The 22,504-nt window shown below is 31.1% G+C and overlaps 1 protein-coding gene across 7 annotated transcripts in view; it reads right to left on the bottom strand.

Moving 5' to 3' along the window:
- Window positions 1-5,000: 5,000 nt before the first annotated feature.
- Window positions 5,001-22,504, bottom strand: part of LOC113516302 (rap1 GTPase-activating protein 1) — a 319,783-nt gene continuing 302,279 nt past the window's right edge. For 6 of the 7 annotated variants that reach the window (XM_052900956.1, XM_052900954.1, XM_052900957.1 and 3 more), the window contains 9 exons: window positions 18,740-18,884; window positions 18,300-18,575; window positions 17,465-17,646; window positions 16,282-16,379; window positions 13,402-13,758; window positions 12,295-12,394; window positions 11,588-11,762; window positions 9,309-9,505; window positions 5,001-9,008 (listed from right to left, as the gene is read on the bottom strand). In XM_052900956.1, coding sequence (XP_052756916.1) covers window positions 8,859-9,008; window positions 9,309-9,505; window positions 11,588-11,762; window positions 12,295-12,394; window positions 13,402-13,758; window positions 16,282-16,379; window positions 17,465-17,646; window positions 18,300-18,575; window positions 18,740-18,884 — 1,680 coding nt within the window. In that variant the 3' untranslated portion in view covers window positions 5,001-8,858. Of the gene's footprint in view, window positions 9,009-9,308; window positions 9,506-10,702; window positions 10,762-11,587; window positions 11,763-12,294; window positions 12,395-13,401; window positions 13,759-16,281; window positions 16,380-17,464; window positions 17,647-18,299; window positions 18,576-18,739; window positions 18,885-22,504 lie in introns of those variants that run through there. The other variant, XM_052900960.1, reaches the window with a different exon arrangement.

Raw genomic sequence — 22,504 nt, 5'->3', positions numbered from 1 at the left:
TAGATACTTTTAAGTATCCACTTTATTGAATTCGCGGGCAAAAGCTAGTTAATAAATTGTCATGAAATTTAGTAGGCATGTATTAAATGAGAGAGAAGTACATAGTACATACCTATTTGACCCAATTAATTAACATATCCAGATCACGCAGATACAATGGGTTAAAAGCTAGAATATTATAAACTAGATTATGAAATTGCATATCTACAAATATAATTTGATTCATAATTAGCCTTTTTTGCTGTGCAAATAAAGCGTCCATCTTCACAAAAGTAATATGGGAAAAGTAACATGGAGTAAACTTTGTCGATTGCAGAAATAAAATAAATCGGCAGAAGTGGCGGAAAATCAGACGAACTGCAAACTTCTTCTTTTTTGTAAGATACTTAAAAAGGCGTTGTTGGTATTTTATTTCGAAAACATCATGGCAATTGTCAATACAGTAACGCTACGACAATGTGTAAAAATGCATACTAAGTAACTTAAAGTAAACAGCATAAGTGAGACAGGTGCTTCGCTGTGTTATGTAAGCAATCTGGATGTTATCTGTCTGGAATTATGTCTATATGAATCGAAGTTTTAATACTAGTTTGCCAAAAGGCACTGTTATTTTAAAAAGCAATCAATAATCGACAGCTATGCGCTGTATTTATAAGAACTACATTCTTGCTACACTATCTAACTTTAGAAAATAATATTTTTTTCTGTGATTAAGTAAGATTGGTAATTAGAAAAAAAGATAGATGTGATTGTATGGCATTTATTATAAAATAATCTCAATAGGTTTGTTATGGTAGTATACGTTTACAGTAGTTAGGTATACTTACAATACTACAAAAAGCTTTTAAAAACGACTATTCTCTTGATAAAATATTCACGATTTGTAGACTTTTGTATTCAAATTGTTTTGTTTTTTTTTTCATCTTTTGTGTAAAAACACACAGTACCTAATGGTAAATCTGGGAAACATTCAATTTTCTTTCTTTGCTATTGTTTATTGTTCATTCTTTGTTTTGTAATCCCAGTGATCCAATTACATGAGAACGAGGTCTAGAAAAGGAACCATTTCTTTTTATGTTGCAATAAAACATTAAAAGAACTGAAGTAAGTACTTTACTCCTTTACTTGAAAACATTGTCTGGAAAATATATTGCACTGCAAGATAACTTATATTTTTAAATTACTGAATCTTTATTCTTATTAAAAAGCTACGAAATTTTTCATACCCATAAATACTTTTTTTTTTAATAGATGTTAATGAATGGTAGCTCTGACGCTGGCGAAGCGTCAGTGAAGGATAATAAGTGAGACTGAAAAGGCCGGTCAGTTAGCCCATCGTGATGAATACACATGGAATTCAGAACGATGGCTTCCATGGCTTCCTACGTGAAGGTCGACCTGTCAGGGTATATTACTAGTAATTGGACTAGTAGTCCACATTACTAACAATCCCTTCCCCTCTACCCGTAACTACTACTGTACTATTTGAAATGGTGAAGAGTACATGAGCCATTTTTTATTGCGAGCAATCGATATATCCCTGTCATATGGCCAAAGCCAATTTATTATAAAATACGCGTCAAAACCTTGTTGTTAGTTGTCAATAATATAAACAATAGAAATACGCAATCATGCTTAAACAGCTGTGCAGACTTAATGCGATTGATAATTTCACTTACAGAGTAAATAAAGTTTTGTAAGTATAGGTACATAATGGACTTATCCAGGATTAACAGCAATTTTTTTAATTAGCACGGAAATAGCCGTAGGATATAGGTAGTAACAAATAATAATTTAATTATCATTATTTGAAGCGCAAATGGCAGACCTTTGTCTGCGGAGAATATTTTCCTTTTTATTTCCGTTTTTTTACTCGTCTTGCCTCACTTTTAAAGTCGACAACAATCTTCAGCGTAAACTTTTGTTTGACTATAAAAATAAAGACTAGGGTCCAACCATATAAAACCCATAAAATTGCAAGTTACAACGAACACATATCATGAAAGTTTACGGAAAGGGATATTCAGGTCGAGCTGTAAGCGGTTAGGGGCGACCGAACTAGGTAACCATCGTGTTTTTTTATAAATTCACACGATGAGCTAACGGACACGTTTTCATCTTCGCCTATCTGCCCTCTTTGGTACTCAACCATCATATTATATACTAATAATATAGGTAAAATAACCATTTCATTTACATCCGATTAAAAAATACCAATTGCTTGCACGTCTATGTATCTGTATATTTAATTGTCTGCATAGGCCTTTATGACGTAGGTTATAAAACCTAGGTTTCTATATTAAATATCTACTTAGGTTTATTTATGTTAATTTTATAGACATAATGAATAATAATGAATATAGACATTTCACCTCTCAGTTCCGAGTGGTATGTCTAGTGGGATGGAATAAATGAGTTTTAAGAGCCCTGTATTCCCACTTCAGTGTTCAAGACAGGTCAGCTTGCATTTGACAATTCAGGTTTCCCTTGTTGAGTTTCTAAGTATGATTTATTTTACGTAAATTAAATTGTAGGGTAATTACTTAAGATATAAAAGGGTGAAATTAAAAATAATACAATATAAAAATAATGCAAATTAAAAGAAATTAAGTTACAAGGTTTGTAGATGTTAGATTAGGGTATCCAAATGAAATAAAAACAATTAAATAGATGAAGGATGAGCGAAAATTAAACCATCCTAATAAATAAATTTACAATGTAAAGACAGAATATACAGCTAAGCAGCTGTGAATGAGATAGTGGAGGGCCTGTGCTGCAAATAAATATATTTTGTTTTGGAAAATATATTTTTTTTGCGATTAGATTTTGAAATATGAAAATACGTTTGTTTGTCTGTTATCTCCTAGTGCATTAACAGCTCAACCCATTATCAGGAAATATTGCATACACTTTAACATTTGATACGGGGAATGTCCTTCGCCATCTCAAATGACGCAGAGATGTTTTAATGTTTTGAGAAGGGTACAAGCAACTTTGTATCCTAGTCAATCAACATTATTTCGGGTATATGGATGAAGTAGGGAATAAAAATCATAACACCAGGATGAGAATCAATACTAGTATAAGCAAAAATGTAGTATACGACTTACGAAAAACTACTAGAAATATTTTCCAGTGGGTATACCGAAAGGGTTGTCTACTGATTTGGAATAATGAAAAATCTTCCAACTTTGAGCATCCATCGTAGCGAAATTAAATTCTTTAGGAAGTTTTGCATAGTTATTATTAGGTTGTTGGCTTTACTTTTTCAATGTAAACTTGAGAATCTTGTTTAGTAAATATAGAATAAGTGAGTATAATATCCAAAGATTTCCTAAAAAGTAATTAGGTGAACAAAATATAAACTTCATATCTAAAGTATAAAGAGAAAAACTCAAAATAATTTTTTTTTCTTTTTTTTTTAAGGTTAGAAATGAAATTATTTAGGCATCCCGTCCTCGCTATTTGATACGGGTGTAGGAATGCCTGTTATGATGGGCGCATTGTGTTTTGTTAGAGAATAATCACTTTGAAATCCATGATGCTCATGCATGACTATTCCTAAAGGTTTCCACTTTTATTGTAAATATAAATCATATCTTACTTAAATTTATTTCTACTGTTTTTTGTAAATAAACATAGCTATTATAGATAGTGTTAGGGGATAGTTTTAATGCTGAAACATTACGTGTAATGTATGAATGTACTTGCTGAAGCCATACATACATGATATCATACATGATTATGGTAGTTACAGACCCAAAAGAGACTAGACTATATAAAATGTAATATAGATAGAGCGTCGAGCCTCGTATATAGATAGTACTCGTATAGTAAGTAAGTTGGTATATATCTGAGGCTTATAACACGGATATTCGTACTAATATTATAAATGTATGTTTGCTCGTTTATTTAACTGTTAATTTTACTGTTCAGCTAATCGTCATGTGTGATATACACATAAAAAGGTGTCAGTAATAAATAATAATGGTCTTATTAACGCCATCTGACGACATTATTAATTATTATAGCTAGATTAGAAATCACGTATCTATAGACAACATATTCTTTTAAAAACAAATGAACAACCAAGCATGTATTAGAAGTTTATAAAAAATACAATAAAAGATGTAAACTTTCAACTGAATAACGTTTCGTTTTTATTGTATTTAAATTTTTTAAAAAGCGCCATCTCTGATTGTATGTAGTAATCTAGCTAGATATTTGAAAGTTTTAGATATTGTTATAGATGTCTCTGTAATACATATTGTCTATACATGGAAGATATTTCAAAAAAAAAAATATAAATTCGTCTTAATAATACCAATAGATACCTAAGTATAATTTTTAAAAATTTTATCTGTCTATATGTTTGTTCCGGCAACTTGCAAAAACTACTGTAAATAAATTGGAAGCGGTATTCAATTTTGTTTCAGAAGGTCTAACTTAGATTTTTTTTTAATGGGTGAAAAAGAAATAGTAACCACCCCGCCTGCACTAATGGTTGTTAACGTTGGTGAGGAAGTGGAAGATGAAAATATACAGGAGAACCGAGTGGAGGTCGACCTGAGAGCGTATATTGCTAGCAATGGGGCTATTTAACCTCATTACTAACAATCCCTCTAACTTAGAATTTGGTGTATTTTTGTCTTGATACGTCATTTAAAAATGCCCCAATTCATTGATACTACTTTTGAAATGCACACGAAGTAGCAGGGGAAAAGCTGGAATCATATTTTTTTTTATTTATTTCATGTGCTGTGAGCCTGTGAGTATCCTTACTAAGATTTTGCATGTGAAAGTGAATTTGTTTGTTACTTTATAGCGCCTTAACGCCTTAACCAATCATTATAAAATTTGGTATACATGTACTATATGGGATAATGGGATGGAGAAGAATATAGGTTACTTTTTACCGCGGTCAGTAAATATATTCCGGTCACGCTGACGCAAAAGGCAGAAAAAAACTGGTATAATTATATTTTAATAAAACAACAGTATTATTTAATATTAACTATTCATATATTTCAATAGTATCTCTTATTATTATAAACTATTTCTTCTAACGCTCCGCGCTCGCAATATTTGGTTTAAATGTAAGTGAAGACGAATCAACAGTTAGTCAATCAACTCAACTACAATCAACAGTCGAACAAAATCCAAAGGATTACATTTAATAATGAAACTAAATGTAAACTTAGACAATAGTGTTAGCATACTCCGTCAACGTACTTCCAAACAGATCGATATTACAAAAGTAACCAGAAATATGAGACACATTGATAATTACAGGCCACGATAGGTACATTGTAGCATGATCTAATAGTGTAGTTAGAAAATAGATGCATGCATGCTCAAATTAGCTGTAGGAATATTCATTTCTAGCAAAGCTATAGAAGTGTTAAGAATAAATGGAACGATTTCAAAGTAATATTTTTTAATTAAGTTTAATTTTTCCATATTTTTACTGTAACATTTTAGTTGTTTATTGCAGTGCTAGAAATGAGATATTATTATTATTATGAATACTGCTTTTAATAACGTATATTTTTATGGGCATGTGCCATCTAAATATACGTTATAACAGTGACTTTAGAAATTAAAACTGTTTTTACTCCAGTAACAATTATATATATACGTATGTCATTATTTCCAGTTCATTTTTATTAACCCTACAGTATAGTTAAACTAAACGTTCTAGTATAGTTAAACTGTATATCAGGTCACCACCCCGGACAGTACAATCATAAATACTGGTTCATCTTTATTACGGTAATAATAATAATAAAAAAAAAACTATACTATTTAGTGGGGAATGTTAACTTTGGTATAAAATATTAATTTATAAACAACAAAACATTAAAACTCAAAGACACTCGGTAAACGAAACTTAAATCAAGCATAAATTAAGAAAATACTGTTTAATTGTATACCCTAATTCCAGTTGAAATATATTTACAATAACTGGTGAACTTAAATTTGTATACTTAAAAGAAAATAATAATCTATAAGTTATTTGTGGTGATATTTGCGAAAAAAATTGCACTGTGCAATGAATATCAGCGTTATACTAATAAATAATATATATAATAATGTACTAACTGGGAGGTTTTATACAATAGAAATTCAAACCATGTAACATAGTATACGATCATATAAGAATTTCCTAATGCATCATATATATTTATATATAGGCTTTCTAATATATATCAAGGCTATGTAAATAGGTACCGTTTTTTCTAAATAGAAGATTAGATGTCTTTAATTTTGATAGTGAATGCCTTTCACACTTAGCAATAAACTATGTAAACCAACGATATAAAATATTGATTTGTGATTACACAAATATCAATTTCACATTGATTTATAATGATAATATACAAAAGACCACGTCAAGGCATTCTAGACGATAACAATCACATTTATAGCTCCATTAATAGTTAAACTAATTTACCCATAGACTACAATGAGAGTTGCCTCTCTTAGTTTAACTACAGTGTTGCCATGTGCACATAAAATACTCTACACAATTATGCATGTGGATCATATTTTTTTTTTAATATAAATTTACTAAATCGCCTATTGATTTGTAAATATTTATCATATATAAGAAACACTTCTATGGAGCGCGTATTTTACAATGTTATAATCAAAGAGATACTAAGTGAAGAAGAGCAAACGAAGAAATCTCTTATGTATTACTTATAGATCTGTATTCTCTTACAAATTCTCTCTGTATTTATTCATATTTATTTCGGATGATTACATGATAGATATTACAAAAATCTCTAACACAAGAAAACACTTTTTCGGGAATAGCAGGTGCCATGTATGCTATTATGCATGCCGTATGATCCTGGCATAAAATATTCTACACCTTTCTTCCTCGTAGGTGTCGTAAGAAACGACTAAGATGGACCGATCGACCGACTAAGATGGATAGATCGATGGACCGTCCCTCTTAAAATATTATCAAAGCCTAACTGCGGTTGCCAAACCGCCTGCCAAGCGTGGCAATTACTGGCAACATTTTCCTTATGGTGGAGACCTATGTTCAGCAGTGGATGTGTATGGTAAGTTTATGTATATATGTATAAGCAGGTCGAATTATATATTATATATCTATCTGCAGTACCATAGTTTAATATACATTTGCATTACATTTAAACAAGTTTATAAAAACTTGAAAGAAATTGTAACATTTATCAAATTAAACGGTAACAAACAAGTACTATTCTATACTTGTACCTTTAAAGATTAAGGTATCAAGAATTATTACGAATAAGTTCCTTCATCATCATCTTTCGTTTGCACTTATTCACTTGGCATAAGTAAAAAATCAATATACATTATGTATAAACAGTACAATATTTTGCTAAGTATACACAGTAATAAAAATCAGTTTACAAAGAATTATTTATACTTTATCACAACATTTACAAAGCGATTGACTGAACCAGGCCAAGCACTAATATTTGTCGCACATCGAAGATTAGTTACGACAAAATGTCATAACACTCTGCGATAAAATCACAGTGACAAAAATTTGTATAAATGCTGCAATAAATATTATTGTTGTAGCTTTAGTATTTTTAATGTGCGACTTTTGAAACACTTCTCCCTCCTACCAGCTCTCTAGAGAAGAACAAATGAATCAATTTAATTTGGTAGTTGTACCGCTTACACAATCAAAAAAGAAAGAGACAACATGATCGAAATCTCTTTTACTCCCATGTGTGTGTGTGTGAGTAATCATATTTAGATACACTCGATTAGGGCTGATCTAGAGGCAGGTATGGAGACAAAGTTGGTATTCAAAATTAATGCGACCTGTGTTCATAGCAGACAGTTGGTTCTTATAAAACGACATATAAAAGATCTGAATTAATATTATTTAGCTATAGAAATTCGTAATACCTACCTCAGTACAAGTATGACATCAATTTCAGTCAAGCTATGACATGAAAAACTGGGATAGAATGGAAGAAATAAAGATAAGTTTGATGTATCTGTCTATATAGTCGTACATTGAAGTTAATTTATGATATGGTAGAAAATATAATTTAGGAGGCCTATGCTCAGCAGTGGGCAGATAATGGATAAGGTAATGAGAGAATTTAATTATTGCATAATAAAGTAAAAGCAATAAGTCGAACACAGCAGTTGAAATCTACATATTGAAAACATGATATAAAACAACGCGTATGGGCATCACATGTCTGTTTCCTAATAGAGATATGCAAGAAGCAATATGTCTAATTTTTCAAAAGTATTATATACAATCAGCAACATAAGTATATCAACGCTGGAAGAATTGTTATGTAAAAAATAAAATAATTTTGTGAATCTACGAGTATCTACCTAATTATCTGTATATTGAAATTAGACAACCACATTTTGGTATGCCAAATACAAATACAGGAATTATACCATTAACAGGTAGGTACCATACTTTCACTTTTGTTGCTGGCTGCCTTTATTTTGCTACAAAATTCGCTGGTTAAATAAATTTACAAAAAATAAAATCAAGATCAAAACAAAATGTCAAGATTTTTTTCCACATAACAAACATTAAGTAAGTCATCCTTAGTATCTCGTTAGAAAACTTTTCTAAGCATTATTTGTTATATATTTATCTTTCTTTTTTTTACTCTAATCCAAGAAAGATAGCTAATTTTAGCCTCAGATCCGTTAAATAAATTATCAAAACATTAAGACACAAAACTTTAAGAGATCAGCCGGCGATATATATTAGATTAACGCCAGTCACTGCGTTTTAAGTTCACGAAAGGCAAAGACTACCTTAACGCGATTAAATAGAGTCGAAATTAATAAAATAAAAATTTAGTACATAATATCTAAGCGGTGGATTCATGCGTTGATGGATTCGCAATGATGGTGCCGGCTTGTTGGTCACGCAATCGTCTCACTTCTCTAGCGGTGGCTGCTAATTCCGCTTGCAGCGACATTTCTCTTTCTCGGAGGCATTTTATCTCATTTTGCCATGTCTGAAAATTAAATTGAATTTTATTAATCGTGGAGGTTATTTTTATGAATTATAATGGAATTGTTACTGCTAATTGCCTGCGCTAACGGTGTACACTGGCGGGGCATCAGTGAGGGATGAGAGGTGAGAATGAAATGGGATTTGATTGCTTTTTATCTATTTTCCCTCACTATGCCTCGTCTACCATTATACCTCGCGCAGACGGAATTACCATTCGAAGATTATCAATTATTAAAAATCCATGCCGACAGCTATTGTACGGCCTCCTTTTGGTTATTATTTCAAAGACATGCATACTTACAATATTCTGTTTCAGCAGATCTAGTTTATCGTTCTTCAGCCGGCACACCTCCTGTCTGAGGAGTTCAGCGTCACCCCGCGCGGCCGCGAGCGGCTCGCCGCGTCCCTGTCCCGCGCCCCCGCCGCCTCCACCGCCGCCGCCCGCTTCCGCTGACGACATAGATTCTAATCCCGTGTCACTGTCCACGTACACTCCACCTATAAATATATTTATATATTAATCAAAGATTATCTTTAATATTTAAAAGAAATAGGAACAATCTTAAATTATACGTTGACAAGTATCGAAGCCTATATTGATTGTTACACCCATTTCAATAAATTTTTATCTGTTGGATGTGACGCGGTGCGTTCAGCTACTGAGTTAATATGAAGAGCCCTAAATGTTTTCTGAAGTTTTGAAGTTTTTTTGACTCGATTTTCTTTGGCAAGTCTTCACTTTCGCTGGTAGAATACATACTTTACTCCTTTAACGAATGCCAATTCGATTTTAATTTTGTATCATACAGATTATACCCCAGAGAAATGTATTAAATATGTTATTATTTGACAAGGTATATAGTATTAAGGAGAATTGTACCATTTGGATTATGAAGAGACAAATTTATTATAAACAAGTCAACCACTAAATTTGCAGTTGATGTTGTTCAAAAAGTTGATTATTTTTTTAGGTTTATATATCTTTTTAGCAACATGAGTAACAAGTTTTTTTTCTGCGAAGAAGTCGCCTGGTGAATTGAGAAGCATATCTAACTGTTGATGCTCTAACATGCACATGACAGTACTAGATAGATACGTATTACTTTCATTACTTAATAATTATTTTATCACATGGCATGCTCATATTAAATTCAATGAAGACGGAGTGAATTTAAATTATACTTTAGCAGCATATTTTATTATTATTGTGAATAGGATAGGAACAGGTACTATGTATACAGGGTGTAAGGGGCAGGTTGGCAAAAACTGAAACAGTGAATTCAGACCTTTATTCTGAACTGAAAACCAATAGAAATTATTTTCGAATAATTTTAAAAAAATCCTTTTTTTTATTTAAAATCATGTAATTTATGATATTATGTCGTAATATAAAGATATAACAATATTTTTGGGGGAAATACTAAGAAATACCAAAAAAACTGCAATGTAATACACATATTAAAATTCTACCCTTATTCCCTGTATAATTTTTACTTTTATTATATAAAAAATATTATGTTAAATACTAGAAATTGTTGGCACCTGAATTAAATTAATTCACTATAACTACATTAACTCATAATTGAACGCAGTTTCAATTAAAATATACGATATGAGCTGCTGAATTGTTCAAATTCACTCCAACTATTTCTCTTCAAAGTAAGCGAACATAAATCTATCTACACTCTACAATAAACAGTGTCTACAGGACTAACCTGCTGTACATTTACCACAACTCAGCCAGTCCTTGTCGTCTAATTTGAAACAAAAATGTCCAATTCAATGTCAATTACGAATCTAATTAACGATCTACCCTAATGATAATGATCTTGTTGGGTATTGATGATCGAATTAATATTTTGTATTGACGAATTCGTGAAATATCACTGTCTACAATGATTGATATACCATGATCTAATTAAAATACAATGAGGTTAGAAGCTTCTCTAATTGATCTGATAGTTCGTACATTTTTTATAAATATAAATCTGATAGTACGATATTAGAAAGATTTATTCTGATGCAATTTTAAAGAAATAATGAAAGCTTTATCTTTGCCTCGCTATTAAATTTATATTGAATATTGTATTCAATAACCTTGTTTTATAGTTTTTGTACCAATAAGTGAATTTAGTGAGCTAATTGGCATGAAGCGTAGTATTTTGCTTCTTACTCTTACTTACCTTGTGTTATTTTAATTATAATAAAAGAGATGTTTAAGAAATATACGAAACCTAGAGCCAGTCAATGTACTCGTATAAAAAAATAATCCCTAGCAAATTAGAAATGAAACATCTTAACAATATTTTAGATGTTATTTATTATTCTACATTTACATAAAATGTGCCATGACGTAACAATCATAAAAAAGTAACTAAAATGCCAATTATCTAGTTAGTAACCTTGTTCTATTTTTGTAATAATCCTTGTAATTTTCTCTATGATTTGATATACTGCACAATGACGTGGCCTAACATCTTCTTTTTAAATCAAAGAAATATTAATTTGTCATCAAGGTTTCAGCTCTTGTTGTACAGACAGTGCCTATTTAATAATAATAATAAAAATTCATTAACTAACCAAGAGGGTCCAAATCAACAGAATTGAGACTGGAGTCGTCACTGTGGTCGAGTGGGGGACGTGGGGGGGCGGCACGTGACGTCACGTCCGGGCTGGACTCGCCGGAGCCACCCGCTGAACGCACGGACACTGCACTCGCTGATGACGATGTAATTGATGACTTCGAGCGACCGCTCTGAAATAGTAAAAATTAAGAATAAAAATAAAATTTCTAATAACCACTGCATCCGCTAAAATACTACAATACATTTTCTATGATAATTTCTTGGATAAAATTTTCCAAACTTAGGCAATTTAATATATCGCCTTTTATTGATTTTTTTGCATGAAAATGTTTCGTTTATAGGTAAAACACGTGTCTCAAAAAATATGTGATTAAAATGGCAGTCGGAAAATTGATGGCTAACATGAAACATTGTAAACTTCTGGTAGTAATAACAATGGTCAAGTTTCGAGTGTTGACAGTCACACACACACTAATGGTAACGGAATTAAACAAAATAATTTTAATCAAATAACCAGTGATATGATATGATCTTCCACAAGATAAAATCTAGTTTAGTAAAATATTTAGTAATATTATTATATTGAGCATTATGGGTCCTATTGGACGCAGCAAGTAATATACGAAACGATAATTTTAATGAATTTTTATTATAACAAATATATTTTTCAATTACGAGATTCATTTAGAGACTAATACTTACATTAGGAGTGTGCGTTTCATGCGCAGGCAACTTGTTCTTATTAAATGTAACCTTGTTGCTATCCCCAGAGAGATTCGTATCTACACTCGGTGACCTGGAACTGTGAAAAAAACTAATGTTAGTATACTAAATATTGAACGATAGAGAAATATATAAAAGATTGTGTCCCACAAAAGAGCTGACTATAATTGAAAAAAAACCAGTCATTTTGATTTAAAAACTAAACTAATAAACCGATTTTGATAAAAATTTCTATGGTACCAATCTTTTCACATAAAAAAAGAATTTTCCAAATCGGTTAAGAACTAGAGTTACGAGATAGCAAATATAAAAAAATAAAGAATAAGAATAGAATTAAGAACTACCTTCTTTTTTAAATTGGTTGAAAAGTTTAAAAAATTGCACGAAAATGTGAAAAATTTAGATTACATAATCTTTATATAAAAAAAACTGTGTGAGTGAGCGAGAGGTAAGATTTGGTCTCTTTTTCTTCATTAATATATTAGTTGTAATCCGAGGCAGGTAGTTAGTGAATAATAAATGTACTTTATAAGATCTAATGGTCGGTATTTTGACATGCAAGTCTACTGACTTGGTGAAAAGGTTAATCATTAATGTGGTAACATCAAGAGGTAACCTTTTCATGTTACTGACTTACGCTTTCAAACACTGACACACTGCTTGACTATAATATATCATTATAATCATTAAATATAATTTAAGAAGATCAACGGCATACAATTCAGTTTCCTCTTTATATTTGTAATTCTATAGAAGTTAAGAGTTCTATTATGATAAATTCTTAATGAATGAGGAAGTTTTTCTAGGACAATCTCCATTACCTCCTTAGTGCTGTAATAGGTAAGTTGGTTTTATGCAATTGAGGCTCTGGTTGCAATTGAGGCCGATTTTTATTCGGGATAAATCAGAAAATATTTTCTTTTATTTGCCCAATTTGTGATATGCAATTGGTGCAATACAACTGTATCGCATTTCACTTATTAACTTTATTCATATTATAAATTAGAACCTATCTTATACGGATTTATGGGTATTTATTTATAATATTAAGATATTAATATTGCTAACTTATAATGCATTACCAACCTGACTTTTGAAATTAACGCTTTCTTGACTGTATCAATAAACCTAGCACCTGGCCCATCTTGTTTCGGGGTTAGATCTGGTTGCGGGGATACTGCCCCAGCGTCTATCCTCACACCCGTACCAAGAAACTCCATGGTTTTACCCTTCAAATCTTCAGCCAAATTCTGTAGCAGCGAAGATCTCGTTCTTAATTCGAGTTGGGCGAATTTCTCAGCTTTGTAGCACGCATTCTCCGCGTTTATGAGTTTTGTGAGGAGAAACTCTTTGAATTCTCGCCCTTTTCGGAACACTGGCGGCTGGGGGAGAGTCGGAGAGAAAAATGGTACGTCCCCACGAGCGGTGACGGCCACCTTGTACCTGGAAAAGAATAGAAACATTGATTAATTTAAAGATTGCATGAAACATAAAATTAATGAGCCGGCATAGTGCGGTTTAAACATTAAACCATTAAAATGAATCATTTTCTTTTCGGTTGATTGTATTCATGGGTTATATTGTCTCTGTGTTCGCTGAGGACGGTGTCATATGTCGTGTAATAAAAAAAAGAAACATACCTAACTTACATATATAAACTAACTTTTTTTATAGATACATACATATATAAGTATGTAATGTACTTGAATTTTGGTATGGCAGATAATTGCGACTATTTGTTTTTTTCTTTTTCTTTATTTAGATAAAAAACTAAAATGTTTGCTACTTATACTGATTTATTCCGTTGCATATTTTTCTATACGAATGTTAAGTGGTATCTTCAGTATTTTCAATCGATATCGATGATTCTTTTTATAATAACTCAGTAAAGAATATGATTTTACATAAATTAAATAAAATAGCTAACTTCATTATTTTTATTAACAAATACTACAAATTAACTATTCTTTACGTTTTATGTAAAATTATGTATTTCTATGTAGTGGAAAGAACGAAATTTTAAATATTATAATCAGAAATTTGATAAATTAGTAATATAACTGTATCTACACAAAATATCTTATAAAAATGTCAAAGAAAGGAAATTATCTATTTTGAGCATTCACGTAATCTATTTTAGGCGTTTAAAACTCGACTTCTACAATTGTATTAACTTTAATGCCGTAACTAAACGAACGACAAAAAATACATTTAAACTAAAAATATCTTACAACAAGTGCTTTCAATTCACAAGGTAAGTTTAGTTTTTGCTTTAATATAGTTTATACTATTATCAGAGAATATGAATGTGAGTTTGTCTAAGCGACATAGTATTTTAACGACTAAAACACAAAGCTAGTTTAGTTAATTATGGGCTGAAATTCTTCTAAATCCAACAAAGGATACTGAAAAATGACTTGTAATGAAATAATACTTAGAATGAAAAACAATCTGACGGCCCACCTGATAGAAAGTGGTTTACTCTCACTTATAGAAATGAACATTATTTGTATCATGTCAGTGATATTATTAAAGGACTTGTTGGAAAACCAGTGGCACTAATAGTGAATATAATATTACAGTGTTATGCAAAAAACCTTTTTTATACCACTAAGGTGGCAAACAAACATACAGTCTGTCTAATGGTAAACAGTCTCTGTAATTTTTGGACGTCTGCAACACTAGTCGATTGAGACTAGTGACTGACGAAACCTTAAAACAATAAAATACCTTAATACATTCAACTAACCTTAGGTAATTTTTCTATAATTTCTTCGTGCATGTTAAATTGTCCAATTTACATCATAAATTTTTCTTGATAGAAATTATTCAAATTACACACCGGAATTTAAATTTAATTACTTAATTATAATTAACAAGATATTTACATTTAATGCAACAATTCAGTTATTATCAATCAGAATATTTAAATAAGAAAAATGAGACATATCTTTTCTCAAGAAACACATTTTCCCACTTTATTTTTCATATTTACCGAAAATAAAAAAAAATAAACTTTATAATTACTTACAGTACAGAGTTGCGTTTCGTTTGCATATAAATTAACCACGAGAATTTCCATTCCACTTTCCAAGCTATTTTCTCTACTTCTCCATGCAAATAATACTCGGCTACGTTGTTTAAAAGACACAAACTTTATGTTAAAGAAGTCGCATTGTAAGTATAAGACGTAAGGGACAGACGAGGTATGGAATTAAAAATAGGATGATAAATAAACATGCGGAGAATGCTTCTGTCTAGTTCGTATTAACTGTTACTAGCATCTAGCATAGAAATCGTTGTAAATACACGGATTAGAAATGCGCGCATTACCGTAACTGTGAATAATTTAAGTGGTTGGCAACAACCAATATTGCAGTAATATTATTTGGCGTGTTTATAAGAAAATTTAAACATTACAAATTTGCTGATCCGCCTGTGTCCAAATTAATGAACAGCTCACAATTTAAAGCAAATTACACAATATATTTAAAATTTATACAGTAAGTAAAAATTGCATTACAAAAAACTAGTATGTCTTAATAACAGGTTTATTTTTTTTATATTCACAATACACATTTTAGTTGAAATAAAATTAGTTTGAGATAATCTCAGGTACAAATTATATCAATTACAAAAAGAATGATAAAAATTGGCAACAGAAATGATGTAAAAATAGATAACGAGGCACCAAACATAAGTTTCTATTCATGCATTCAAACACTATTGAAGTCGGTTGTGAATAAAGAGACTATACGCGTAAATAATGAAATGCATAACTTCAAGCTGAAAGGAAACTGAATAAATAATATACCTATCCTATGTATATTATTTATTCAAATTGATTTGTACCTACGTTTATGTGAATCGTGCTGTATAAAATTCGGTCCTCGCATAATATATGTATACATAGACGATACTTTATTGCTAAATAAAAACAAACGGGGGAAAGAAAAATAATAATACCTGGTCTCCCCGCCGGCCGTCTCCATAGGCGTAACGACGATGAATGCGTGGAGAAAATGTGAGGCGATCATATCTGGCGTGAATGGAGTTGCCTTTTCCTGTGAAGTATCATAAAATATAATTTGAATTTGATTAGAGATAAGTATGAACTAAAAGATGACGTAGTGGCAAAGATTGAATAGGAGATGTTGAGTCAATTCGATTATTTGGAAAGGATGAATTCTTACTATTATAAATGTGAAAATGAGTTTGTTTGAGACTTTATAGCGCTTTACCATTTTAACCAATTACAATACTATAAAATTTGGTATGCACATATTATATGGAATGGAGAAGGTCAAAGACTATTTTTTATCCCGGTCAGTAAACATATCTCGGTCACGTGGACAAAAATGCGGGAAAAGCTAGTGGAAAGAGTAATTAAGAAAGAGATATTTCGAGCGTGAATGCGTGAGGATGTCAGTGGGGTTGCCCTAGATGGACGTACGTCGACTAAATAAGTGATGTACTGAAAAAAGACCAAGACAAAGGAATTCGTCACTGGCAAGTATGTATGAATAGACTGATAAATGTGGAGGTGAAAGATGCTTGATTTTGATTTGGAGCATTTGACATTCTACTGTTTTCTCCAGTCTCAATGGAGGCAGATGTGCAAGTGTGTATGTACTGCATATATTTAAAGTTTAATTCTTGTTATTACTAGCCGTATCCTATTGCTATACTCACGTGAATTAGAATAACAATTGGACGCTACAGTCACAAACACATGTTTATTACTGTCGCATTTATTTTATATTGTTGAAATGTATAATTATTTTTTCATATTTTGGTTCTTTTTAATAATATTTAGTAATTTAAAAATAAAATAAACTTTTTTTTTAACAAATATTTGCTGCGAATGGATTGATGCCAATGCAATTTATTCATATTTTGTACAAGTTGAAATGTAAATCTACCTACGCAATTGCAACATTTTAATTTTTACCTATTTGTCGCTGGAAGGAAGTAGTATCTATTATACAGGCTCGTCCTAGTATAGATGCTACTGGTAAATCACATGTATGATGCGTATTTGACAAAAATGTAATAGTTTTTAAGAAGAATAACTGTAACTACTTAAATTAGTGTCAATAAAATATATTATAATTATTGTTATATTAAATAATATGGAATAGGAGCTTACTTGAAAAACAATAGCCACAATGTCGTTTCCAACGTGTCGTTTCCTCTGGAGCTGTTGAGCATCTCCAGCGGTATGTGGCAGTAGCGGAGCCACGTGGAACATGATCTCTCTATTGTGGTATTGCTCGTAGACCGCTTCAGATCCTGTGTGGCCGTTCATTATGTCCAAGCCACCTCTGTAACCTTTGGAATAAATATAAAATTAAAAATATTAAAACAATTAAGTCTTGGACTCCTATAGACTTATGAGAATATTACCAGCCAGTTTCAGTCTTTCTCTTTTTAAATTGAAAAAAAAAAAGTAGAACACAAACACATAACAATAAGTAGCTGTTTATTTGAATAGGTTTTTGGATCTTTGATTTTAAAACATTAACTTCTACGACTTAAATATAGTGTTCGCTAATTAAATGCTTTAATCTTCAAAATGACCCACATACATATCAATACCATGTGGTTTTCCTTTATATATTGTAGACATAATCGCAGTAATATTCCTGTTTATATAGGCATATATTTCCTGGTATTTAATCAGTGAATCACACAATACAGTACACCTTACTGAATAAAGAAATTAAATGTGACATTTACAGTTTCTGTTTTGACAATAATTAAATAGGTAATTATACAAATAACAATAATAAGTATAAATAATCAAGTAATAATAACAAGTTAATCGATGCATAGTTTATGACGCGCTAGGTGAAACACTAAAATAATTAATTTTATGAACATTTTGTCTTTGGGATCTGGTAAAAGTATCTAAAAAAATAACGGTGATAACAAATGAATATATGAAAATATAAGATAGAAACACAAGATAACATAAGTGTTACCTTTATGATCTTTCAATTTTATTCTTTGTCCGAGCATTTCGAGAAACTCGTCAAAAACGGGCGATGTTTCGTTGTTTCCAAACAATTCTTCCTCAGTAGTCTGACCGTATTTCTGATAAAGTACTCCAAATTTGAAACTGTTCACTAACACGTGTTCATCGTACGCCGCGATCAATTGCGACGCATTTAAACACATGACAGGCATGAAATTATCTACATTTACTTGCTCGTTCAGCATTTTGGCCATTTTCAGAGGTGATGGCGTCATGCTCGATCCTGAAATAAAAAAAAAATAATTTAAACATACAAGTTGAAAATAATTAAAAACATTTTTAAATTAAAACGAAAAAAAAAGTTTAAGTTTTGAATTTAAATTTGAATGTTGAAAACAATTTAAAAAAGAACAAAATGAAATAAAAATAACAATAAGTCTTATTTACTTGTGGTGGGTATAAGTCCATGCATAGTTTCTGTTCGGAGTCTCAAGAGTATCCTCGTGTGGTCTTGTCCAGCTACATGCTCATTTTTGAGGGAGATCACCACGGGGCTTTGGTTTTCATCTGTTCCAACCAAATTGATGTGTTCCTGCAACAAACAATATATAACAATTATAATAGTCTTAAAGGAAAAAAGTTATTATATTTGTTAAATTGTTTCTTTTTTTTATATTTGTTAAATTTTATTATAAGGTGTAGAACATTAAGCTAAGATTAGGTTATTAACTAGAATAAATTAGGAATGTGTAACGTTTTTTACGAGATGGTAATACTTGTACACATATTTTCTAATTTTTAGATACCATCTAGTTACATACTATCGCCTTATCTATATTTGTGAATTAATATGTTTTAAAATTACTGTGTGTAACAATAAGCTCAAAATATTAGTGCCTAGGACTGAAAACTTTAAATCCTTAAAGTGTTTTAAGATATCATGTTTGCTTCAACGAGGTGTTATACCTATGGGGCATAAAAAGTGGTTACTACATCCTATTGGTTTAATAATATGGAACATTTCTATACCTAACCAAAACGTAGTCGATAAATACACAATTAAATTTAGTCATGACACATGTTGCATGCACCTACAGGAAAATGCTGTTAATTAAGAATGTAATAACCGAGTCAATATTGGTCGTCACAAGAATCATAAAACGTCCGCCAGTCACGCCCATGTCTATAAACCCTCACGGAATTTGATAGCATAACAATATTTATAGCAACGAAGGTTGTTGTTAAAGGTAATGCTGATTCTCTGTTTAATGGAATTTTTCTACGTTTAGAGGAACACTCGAATTGCTATTCACATGTTAATGTTTTCAAAGTCCAAGTATTTAATTTGTCTGATGTCATATTTTTAACGTCACTATCTTGAAAATGATACTTACGCTTTTTTGAAGAAACAAAGGCCATGTTATTACACGCTTTTATTTACATTAAATATAAAAATCTTCTTTTTCTACATAAATATAATACTTGCAATTTGGGATATTAACGAGTTGATCTTGTTATGATTTTAGAATAAGTGGGTTATTGCAACGATTTAGTGAACATTTTCAATACTAACAGTTATTGTTTAAGTATGCGATTATAAACTTAACAGTGGAGAGATGGGCAACAGCGTCCCTCTTAAAACATTACCAAAGCCTAATTGCGGTTGGCAGTCCGCCTGCCAAGCATAGCAACTACTGGCAGAACTACCATAATGTGAGAGGTTCATGTTCAGCAGTGGACTGATGGTTGATATGATGATGATGATGATGATAAATCACAGATCATAGGACAGGATCTTCTTTCAATATGATTTATACTAGTATTTATTCCATAAATCTACAATCTATTGTTAGTCGATAATTATACTCTTGATGAAGTTTTAGAGAACATAAAATAATTGCAACAAAAACAACTATTGTCTTATAGTGTGAGGGTCAAGTAAATCTTTTGTAACAAAAACAAAGACGTCTTAATCGCTATAGGAAATGTTAATTATTGGAATACATTGTTTCATTAACCTCGTCAGTCCCTTTTTTCTCATGTTCAGAGATCTTTGAAGGTTTTTAATGGAACTCTATCTAGCATCTGTAAGTTTAAACTACTTTATCTATGTTGTTGTTTTCACGTATTTATCTATACGGTTGCTAATAAAAGTACTATTTGTTTTTCTTTTTTTATTCAGTTCGTGATTCCTTTTTGATTTGTATTAAAATACTGTATTAACTAAAGCTCACAAATTTGATCTACCTTTACCTATTTATATACTGATTATAAAAGTAGGTATAGATTTTTTATGCAACTTAGAATAGCAAACAAGCTGACAGCCCACCTAATGGAAAGTGGTTACTGTCACCTATAGGCATGAGCAGGACCATGAACATAACAGATTATAATGATTCACCTATGATACCCCTCACACGTTGCCATTGCTGGGGACTCAGATGATATTCCTCTGTACCCTGTAAATTCACTGTCATATGTAGGATATCACAGAGAGACCTTTAATCGAAAACACAGCTATACAAACACAACTGCTTCATGGTAAAAATACGAATGGGACAGAGATGCCATAGCAAACGACTTTTGTACAAAGTCTCCCTCTAGTAATGTGGTATGTTGTGAACTTATCAACTATATTAGTAAATTGGATTCTTTTTATATTGTATTGGTACTTGTGGATATGTGATTAACTCAATGCAATCAGCGTGTAAGTGTGAACTACTTCCTGTTACAACTAAGAATCGATGCCAGGAAGTCATTAGGTACTGCACTTTGCCAACTGAATTAAAAGTACTATTTGTTGAACGAAATGTTTATAGACAGAACATTAAGTGTTTCAATTGAAATGTGCTCTTTATATAAGACGAATAACGAAAAACATTTTTTTTTTATTATTACATTGATCATAATTGCACCTATTTTGAATTAAAGTATATTCAAAATTATGCAGCGCAAGTACAAATTTTGCAGTTAATTTAACAGCGAAACTTACAATACCTACTTTTCAGATTTTTATCTTTAATTGGCCAATATAAGACTTGTCCTTTAACGTCTCCGCAAAAAGGCAAATTGAAATCTAAAGACGGTAATTGCAGGGACGTGGGGTTAATGCCCCTTTTCCGAAGGCACTGACGGATTACATCATCCCATAAGGAATCTGCCGGAAACATTTTTTCAAGCTCGATGAGTGAAAATACTCTATTCAAAGGATCTGCAACGAATAAAGATTACGCCTTGATAGATGTTTGGTAAATAGCTTGGCTAATATTTTATCAATAGAACGATGACGTGAAAAATGTCACAATATTTAAAGGCAGTATCGATTACATTGATTGAAAACATATCATTTCGTGGAAATGATAATTTAAGAAAATCGAGATATAAAACTAGTAATAGATAGAGAACTAGTAATTTTCAGAAACACTAGTAACATAATAAAGATTATAAAGGTTGTAATCTGGTGGTATGTATGACTATATCCGATAATTATAAGTTATCATTTTTGCTACCAACAAATCCTTACAAATATTATAAATAAATAAAAAAATATGATCCCTATTTTTAAAAATTGGCATATACTTAACATCTGAAATGAAATTAACCTACTTTTTATTCACATGACCAAAATCGTGATAAACATAACTTAATAAGAAGCCTAAATTGCTGTTTGGAAATAAGTAAAAAGCAATTTAGTATAATTATAATCAAACTTATAATAATATTGCTCCAGAAGAAAATATACTTAATCTTGTCAAGGCTGAAATAAATAATATGGATTAAGTAATTTGAAAGAAGGTTCAATCGATTAGGATCGACGACTACTCTATCATTTATAGAAATAGGTTCACGATCAAAAGATTTTCCATTCCGACCTCCCGCCTTATTGGGTCGTCTATGTCGAAAACGGTAATCATTTCTGAGAAAACATCATTTTACTGAAGGAATTGTCCTCGGACGAATTTTTCGTTTTGATGGAGGCATTTGCTTATTGCTTCTCACTTTTCTATTGTTAGTTGCGGACATCTGTCTTCGTCACTGATTTAAACGACGCGGCAACCGAATGAATCAAAATAAATTATGATTTGAAAAGATTCGATGAATTTTAATATTATTAATAGTTCCTTTACATATTCAAGTGATAAATTAGACATTAGACTATAAATAAATCCTGGATTTAAAACACCATTTCGACTGGAAACTGTATGATGATGA

The sequence above is a fragment of the Galleria mellonella genome, unplaced genomic scaffold (genome assembly GCF_026898425.1).
Source record: "Galleria mellonella isolate WM207_F2 unplaced genomic scaffold, CSIRO_AGI_GalMel_v1 utg74, whole genome shotgun sequence".
NCBI lineage: Eukaryota > Metazoa > Arthropoda > Insecta > Lepidoptera > Pyralidae > Galleria > Galleria mellonella.
This window is presented reverse-complemented; position numbering and strand designations above follow the sequence as displayed.